The sequence below is a fragment of the Gavialis gangeticus genome, unplaced genomic scaffold, assembly GCF_001723915.1.
Source record: "Gavialis gangeticus isolate Ggan-Ray unplaced genomic scaffold, GavGan_comp1, whole genome shotgun sequence".
Lineage (NCBI taxonomy): Eukaryota > Metazoa > Chordata > Crocodylia > Gavialidae > Gavialis > Gavialis gangeticus.
This window is the reverse complement of record NW_017728997.1, coordinates 1,121,850-1,130,298: the sequence shown is the minus strand read 5'-3', so window position 1 is coordinate 1,130,298 and position 8,449 is coordinate 1,121,850. Positions and strand designations below refer to the sequence as shown.

General features: G+C 43.1%; 1 protein-coding gene across 3 annotated transcripts in view; it reads right to left on the bottom strand.

Moving 5' to 3' along the window:
• LOC109288927 (cullin-associated NEDD8-dissociated protein 1-like) overlaps positions 1–8,449 on the bottom strand; it is a 31,026-nt gene that overhangs the window by 7,278 nt on the left and 15,299 nt on the right. For all 3 annotated transcript variants that reach the window (XM_019504667.1, XM_019504668.1, XM_019504669.1), the window contains 6 exons: positions 7,191–7,332; positions 4,051–5,556; positions 3,542–3,637; positions 2,658–2,827; positions 2,263–2,427; positions 1,105–1,212 (listed from right to left, as the gene is read on the bottom strand). In XM_019504667.1, coding sequence (XP_019360212.1) covers positions 1,105–1,212; positions 2,263–2,427; positions 2,658–2,827; positions 3,542–3,637; positions 4,051–5,556; positions 7,191–7,332 — 2,187 coding nt within the window. The remainder of the gene's footprint in view (positions 1–1,104; positions 1,213–2,262; positions 2,428–2,657; positions 2,828–3,541; positions 3,638–4,050; positions 5,557–7,190; positions 7,333–8,449) is intronic.

The window sequence follows — 8,449 nt, the reverse complement described above, 5'->3', positions numbered from 1 at the left end:
ATGTGTCTTCATGAATTCAATTCTAATCCCTTCATCTGAAGTGAAGCTGGCCTTCATTATATGCTAACAGCTAGGGTTGCTTGTTCCTGGCTTGCTTTTAAAATGCCTCATCACTATAAAAGTATACAGTAGTGCCTGATACAAGCATCCCACGCACTGCAAAACCAGTCTGGTTACCTATGGAGAGCTCACATAGGAGCAGGAAGAATAAGCTGCATTCTGCTGTTCCAAACACACTAGCAAAACTTTTCATTCTGATTATAGAAAATTGATTACAGGTCGCAACGTGGCAAACCAGGAAGTGCCAAACACAGACAGTTGTCAGTGCTGAGAATTAGAAAGCCTATCCTTTCCACTTGGTCACTGCACAAGTTTGATGTAGAAAAATCACTGAAAGTCCATAAATATGCCCCCATCACCTCCACCCTACATTTTATAGTCATTTTCTCCAGACTAGACACACAATGGAAGTCTCAAAACTAAAACAAGTTTGAAAGGTTTCAAACTTCAAGGCTGAAAGCCAGCAGGCTGTTACACTAAAGAAGGTTCAGAGTTTTAACTTCAAGACCCCTGGAGATGCATGGGGGGCATATTTACACATGCATTAATGCACTTTAGTTAATTTACATTAAATCTAGTACTGCATTTTCTTAATGTGGAGTACTAAGAAAATGTGCATTAGCTTGTCTTAATGTACATTAACTAAAGAGCACTCTTTAGATGCCTTAATGTTCATTAAAATAGGCTAATGCATATTAAAGTACACAGGTAGACACACCCACGAGATGCACAATTTGTTTTTTCAACAACCCTTGTTATGAGAAAAGCCCATTCCAGAACACATTTTAAATATTGTATGCAACCAAAACAGCCCATTGTTAGCAAGATCTGACCAGGGTGAAGCACTACACATTTCAGAAAGCTGCTGTGTTCCTGTTGTTACAGAAAATGTAAAATTATTGCAGGTATTAAGACCTGATTATCATAGGCAGTGGGGCTTGCTAGACTCCCCACCTCCTGAAAAACACCAGCTACACACAAAAGCACTGCACTAGCTCTCCCTCCTCCACTCTTAACTGTGGGCCAGCAATCTCACAGTCTTACCTTAGTAGAGCAGGTTGCTCGCAGTGGCTCAATCAGCCGCTCCAGCCTCTGCAGAACTGCGTTAGGACAAAGGGTGGAGAGTCGAGCCAGCATAATGAAAGTCAGCATCTGGAGGAAGAGGTTGGAAAAAAAGAGATTTCTCAGGTCCCACTCTCCCAAGCTTAAAGGCACAGAACCCTCCCTGGTGCACACATCCTGCAGCTACATACTGTTTGTAGACTTGGGCAGAAATTACTGCTCCACCTCCTGCTGTTCTTACATGGATGGGTTGCTTTGTGCTTATAAAACACTGAGTTAGCTAAAAGGAAAAGCTAAGGTTCTAGAGGACAAATTACATGATGAATTGCACTGTGTTAATGAATGCACAATGCAGATCTAGAAAACAGAATCCTGCCAGGCCTAAGGACCCTCCTGCAAACCTTTTATAAACTTTTGACAGGAGTTGTTTGACTAAGAGGCATGGGCATACAAACAAGTTACTATGAGGCAAAGGAGTGTGTAGCTTTGCTCTGCATCAGTTGCTGTTGCTATAAAAAAGTCAGACCCCCTGCACAAGTTAATTCTGAGTGTGTGTGTACACACATATGTGCGTGCACACATGTATATGGGCAAAGTGCATGTGCACATAAGCTAGTAAAAGGTAGTGATATAGGGAAACCACAAACATGAGATGCCATTTATAGGAGATGACGTATCTTCAGGATTCTTCCTTCTCAGAGCTGCTCTGTACAGAGCTTCTGTATTACAAAAACATCAGTTTAGAAGCTGGCATATTTGTACTGCCTTAGAAGCCATAATGAGCAGCAAAATCATGAACAATACTGATAGTTCAAACACTGTCATAGGGCACCTCAGTTAGTGCCTACCAAAATTAACAAAGGAGCCCACACCTTCTAGAATTATTGTTTTGGGTTTTTGTAAGCCTCTGCACACATCACTGAATCAATTAGCCTAAGGTCATGTTTTCAAGGCCACATCAGCAACAAAACTAGAAAGCTGAATCTACTGAATTTAAAAAAAAGCCAAGACACCCAAAGAACAAAAAGGCAGCACAAAAAAATAGGAGCTACATGCCTGGCCCAACCTATTTGCCTAAATCCCACTAAGTTCAGTAAATAACATCAAAACTATTTATTTCCAATACACTTGATCAGCTACCCTAATGTCATAGTGATCCTTCAGTCCATCCTCCACGTGGTTTAAGTACTCATAGATATCCAGTCGGTCAAGGCAGCTTTCCAACAGTGTGTACATACATTCAAAAGCAGCTTTCCTCACATCCAGGCCATCATCCACGGTGTGTTTGAATGGCCCCATTTCTACCTTAAGAGAAAAAAAAAAAATTACTGATGATTAATCCAGTAATGAAAGTCTCCCTTCATGAGCACTAGCCTACAAATGTAATGCCTTATAGATGGTTTTCTCTCCATTCATCCAAGCCCTGAGAATTCCATCCAACTCTTTACTCATAAGAGCATCACAGCACATTCATCTCCAGGATAACTGGGACCTTGACATACAGAACTCAAGAGACAGCAGAGTTAGTAACATACCTCCCGTATAAGTTCCCTTCTGATTTTAGTTTCATTGTATAAGTGGGGTAGGACAGTGTTCAGCAGGTCTCTGATTAACGAAGGCTTGTTGTGAGCAGCAGAATTAAACATGGCTAAAGCAACACGCCGGACATTCAAGTCAGGATCCTGAAGTGTCTTTAAGAAGTCTCCTGCGGGATAAAGGCACATCGTCAGATAGATGGCACCAAAGGCAGTGTTGTAGCTGTTTTCCAAAATCTACTAACTTCTGGTCTTGAAAGCAACATCATGTATTTCAAGGAGTATGGTTGTGAAAAATATTTTGTATATAATAATTTTAAAACAACTAAGTCAAAACCTGTGTATAGTGATACATTTAGATGATCTGCAGGGTACTATTTAAACAATCTGAAACGGGCTATACCTGGGTATAGAAATACCAATGTGATGGTAGCCACCAGTGACTTCTCATTTTGACTTAAAAGACAAAATTAGGTAAACAAAATATTTTTCTTGCTGCTCAGCTGTCTGATTCTCTGGAACAGAAAGGCATACTCCATCAGGCATATGGGTGTTTGAACTTGAAAACATATTTTACAAGGTGTGTATCTGTGAAGCCCAGGTCCTAGGAGAGCTCCAAATGGAAGAGCAGAAGAGTTCATTCTTCTCTAAATGTAATGTTTCTATTGAGTGAAAGAGGAAGTCAAAAACATTTCACATGGGACTTGTAGCAAGAATTCCGCACTGGTATTGTAGTGCAAAGAAACACAGATGAACAACCCTATTCGGATCAAACAGATTTGACAAAAATCTTACTTATGAAACAAACGACATCAGCTACAGAGTCGCTGACAACATGCCAACATTCACAGCTAACCAGGATTTCTACTGGAACCAAAGCTCACCTATGCAACCTTTTAGAAGTCTGTCTATAGGTTGAGGCTGATCTGAAATTGTGAATTTGATTGCAGTTACGACAGTGCTTCGTGCATGCGGGGAACCTGCAGAGATGGAAAAAGGGGATAAGAGACCAGACAGAAGTGTACACAGTACAGTGCAAGAACACGTGTACAATATGCACTTTACACAGTTGTACTAGACAATGAGCTATTCAGCAGAAACAGGAGAAAGATTCTTTTTGTATAAGAAGATGAAGGATTGGATCACATCACACGGCTGGATTCTGTGTCCCTGTTACATTCTCCTTAATACTATGCACCATGCAACTTTATGCTCCTTTGCTCCTTCCACAGTTAACCTCCCAATACTGATCTTTCCATCCAGCCTGGCTTTGTTCCCTCAGAAACACAAACTGTAGCATACGAAAACAGTGAAAGAAATTAATTCACTAGGTGATCAAGCAACAGAGTATGCCCTAGCTTTTTACCATGCCAAGCCTCGTCTTTCCCATTACCTGATGACAGCTGTTTTTTCAGCCTGGGCAGCAGCTGAGACGGATTCACCAAAGTCAATTTCCCCAAGCACTCCGAGACCACATTGCGTGTCCCTTCCTCCGCACACTCACAGTGTTTGAAAAGCAGAGCCCAAATATCCTCCACATAAGGTTTCAGGCCATCCGCTGGGGAAGAACTGATGACTTCCTTTAGAGAATGCAGTAGCAAGTATTGTCTCCTGGGCTGGCTTCCAATCTCCTTCAGCATGAAGGGAAGATATTCCTTAAGGTTTCCAACGCTGATGTTCCCAAGAGCATAGGAAGCTGCTGATTTCACCTCTTCGCTGGGAGAAGCAAAAGCTTCCAGAATGACCATTTTGAGCTCCTTCTGAGCACTGAGGTTCATGGTGCGCCCCATCTCTGCCAGGGACAGGAAGGCCAGCATTTTAACAGCTGAGCTGGACTTGGGACTCTTCACATCCTGAATAAATTGGTTCACTACCCCAGCGGCTTCTTTTGGGCAGGCTGTTGAAAGGGCAGCCACACACTTTGCTACAGAGTAATAAGCCTGTTTATGTAAAGTTACAGATGCCCCAGCAGAACTCAGTGAGTATATAGGACCAATCAGCTGCTTCATCAGTTCTGTATAGCCCATGCTGGCTGTCTTTGTTATAACCAGAGCTTGGAAGAAGTCTATTATGGCATTCAATGCACCGCCTTGTAGCAAAGGGGAGTGGACGAGCTGGAAAATTTCAGAAAGAACCGAGCCACTTATCTTGGATAAGGATGATGGATAAACCTTAGCTAATGTGGTAAGAAACACAATAGCAACTTGGGAAACATGCATATCATTTTCACTAATTAAAGCAGGAAGCTCTGTGAGAACAGACTCTATCATGGCTGGCTTGAGGCTGTCACTGTAGTTCTTAATCAAGATGTCCAGAGCAGCCAAGGTACTCAGTTTCAAGGCACGTTGATTCTTTCGCAAGAAGGAAGCTAGAATGGGGAAGCCTTCCCCTAAAATGGGTCTTAAGTCTATTTTAAGTGGAGAACTAGCAATTAAGGTTACCGCTTTGACTGTTGTCAGTCTGGTTATTTCATTTTTAAGCCTGTCTAGAAATATCTTCAAGGTTGACTGGAGATCACTACTGAGATGGTCGCCAAGATTGCAAATAATCTGCCCCATGCAAGAAATAGCACGTTCTTTCACCTCTTGATCTATATCTGCAGCTTTCAGTCTCTTTAGAGTCCCAGAGAAAAGGTCTTTCACATACGGCTTAACATCAAATGCACCAGGCTTGTCCAAAGGCCGGATGACTTTCACAAGCTGCTGAGTAACCAGCAAAGCTTCTGAAGTGATCTTATAAAAGGGGTCTCCAATACAAGTCACAACTGGAGGAACCAATGTCTTAATATGAAGATGAAATACTTCTGGCTGGTGGTTGCAAAGAAGAACGTGAAGGAAAGACAGTGTATCAATCCTCATGTTGGAGGAGCTAGACTTATCAGCCAAAGAGAAGACAATACCTGTGCAGGGAAGACACTGCATTTACCATTTTAGCACTTCACAACAGTTTTAGCAAGAGATAAAAAACAATTCTAACATAACTGGATACAATCAAAGTAGTTTCCATAGTTCACCTCACTGATCACCAGAAGTTGTAATCTGGTTGCAAAGACGCCTGTTCAGGCCGTTCAGTTAGCCGGCATATTTTCTTATCCAGCACCCTCCATTCCCTGTGGGTGCCGGATAACAAAGCTTTTACTGTATTTGAAAGTAAATATTCCCAGGCAGGCATCCACACCTGCAGAGAAGTGGAGCCCCCCTGCCCATGATGACTAAGCAGGGGCTGGGAGATGAGGATCTCCCAGTCCCCACTCCCCGACTGCAGTCTCAGAACAGGGGGCTTGGAGCTCCCTGCTGCCAGGGCAGGGGGACATATTTCCACCCGGGCTTTGCCACTGGAGCCCACCCCGGCAGCAGACAGCTCTCAGGGGCAGAGAACAATCTCCTGCCCCCCTGGAGAGAGCAGGCCAGAGGCAGATTTTTTCCCTGGTCAGGCAGCATTTACACAAGTGCTACTGTGCAGTAAGTAAATCACAAGTAAAATTTGCTACTTGCATTTGCAGATAGCAAAATTTACTTGCGATTAGTGAAGTTTACTGCACACCGTGTGCATGTATAGACTGTGCAGAAAAGTATCTGGTGTAGACGCACCCACTGACCGGGAAACGGGCTGGAAAATATAAGGGGTCTTTGCCACCTCCGATTTGTATAATCTTTACGTTTTTCAAAAGAGGGCCCATCTGAAAAGCTATTTGCAAGGATTCTACTTTCCTTCCCAAAGCAATTAAAAATGGCTGCTGCTTTTGTATGTTCTCTGCAGCCTCTTGTAAACATATGGGAATCAGCATCCCAGGATGATCAAAGCCATGGGAAATTGACGAGGGAGTTCCCCAAACATCTACAGTGAGATCAAGCATATGGGCAAGGCAGGAGCTTACAGCTGGGTATTTCAAACCTTACTTGGATGAGCACCTCTCACTGCTCTACAGCAGGGGTGTCACAGATACAGCCCAAAGAGCCATAGGATCTGACCTCTGGGCCTTGTGTGCCATAAGCAACATGTGAGGTTGGTCCAGGGTGTGTGCTGCACATGGTGCCTGCAACAAACCAACCCTGTGCACAGGATCCAGTGCATGGGGCCGATCTGTGGGCCTGATCCCAGCTTACAAGCCAGCCCCATGCCCCTCATCCAGCCCACTGGGCTGGGCAAGTTAGATACCTTTGATCTACAGGGAGAGAAAGTCAGGTAAGGAAGTTACAGGTCTGCACGTAAAACCCTCTCCATTTAAAAACAAACAAACAAAAAAAACCCCAAGAAAACCACACACCAAAGTTCAGAAAAGGACTGAAAATATTATATCACCGATCTCTATACTGACCCCAAAGTCACTAGCAAAACTCCAGCTAAACTTCAACAGGAGCAGGAGTGGCCCTTGTTTCTTTAGCACATATAAAATATCCAGAAATAAATTTAAAAAAAAAAAAAAGCAGGCGATGCATATATATCTCCTAGACGCGATACAGAATGGGAACAGGGTTGTTCTTAACATGAGATGTCCCCATGGCACACCCCCAACCCAGGAGCCAGCCTTACCAGGCACCAACGCAGGGATGTGATCTGCCAGGCAGCCGGGGAGAACGTTGGCCAGCTCTGTCAGGAGGCTGAAGCACCCTTGCCTCGATTTAATGCTTTTCTCCTTGAGCTGCTTGTGCAAGGCCTTGATGATGTTAGGAACCTGCAGGGAGAGGAAGTAAATCAGGAACTACATCCTCTTCAGTACAGACCTCTGTAGCAAAGCTGCTCACTGCATTCCACTGAAAGCACCAATTCAGTGAGACAGCAGACGGATCCAACAGGAACAGGTCCAACTGTTTGAGAGAGACACTAGAGAAGGGAACAGAAATACTATGTGGGGACTGGGACTGTACACTAGGCATTTAAAAAAGGAATCAGTAGGACTAAAAGCATTTTAAAAAGTCTGCCTTTACAGTCCTACAACCCCTCCCTGTTGGAAAAGGGCAAGATGGTAAATTAGTATTTAATGATTTTCTAAAAAGTGGGAAGAAGTCAAACCAACTAGTTGAGCTCAACTGCCGGAGCTTGAAAGTACAAGAATTAACAAAACAAAAATCGACAATGAAAGTAGATGACAGGCTTAGAATTTCTTTCAGGTTTCATATTGAAGGCCCTGATCTTGGAATCATATCTGAACAAGCAAACCTCTGTAAAGCTCCAAGAAAGCCTCACACACAGAGATCCAGACACAGGACTGTTCTCTGTACAACTAATAATTGATGAAACATTTTTTAATTCAAATATTAAGCCTTATTTATGTATCAGTTAGCACTAGGCAGGAGAAAACTAAGATCTGGAAGGATTGCAAATCCTTCTGCTTCAGGGCATAAGACCAAGCCAACTGGGACTGGGAAGGGGCTCTCATTAAACACATTTTCCCAGTGTACACCATTACCTTATGAAGCAGGTGGTACTGGCCGCTTTTGGAAATGGGTTGTTGGGCTAGATGGAGCCCTGGTCTGCTAATCCCAACAACAATATTCCTTTAGCATATTTCAGAATTAAAAGAGTAAAAAGTGAATGCTGCCTTGATTGTTTATTTTATGTGATTAGCAATGAAGTATATCCCCCCTGTAGCTGAAAAAACAGGCCCAGAAAGTTTTTATAGAAGCCGTTAGTTATTTTTTCGTGAGCACACTTGCATACAGTGTTCCTGTTCTAGTACACCTATACACTCTGACACTTCTCCAGCTTCTAACAGTTTAGATCCGATACAGTTAAGTAGTAATCTATTCAACAAGTCCCAGAACAACAGCATGTCTCCCTGAGGCAGCTGC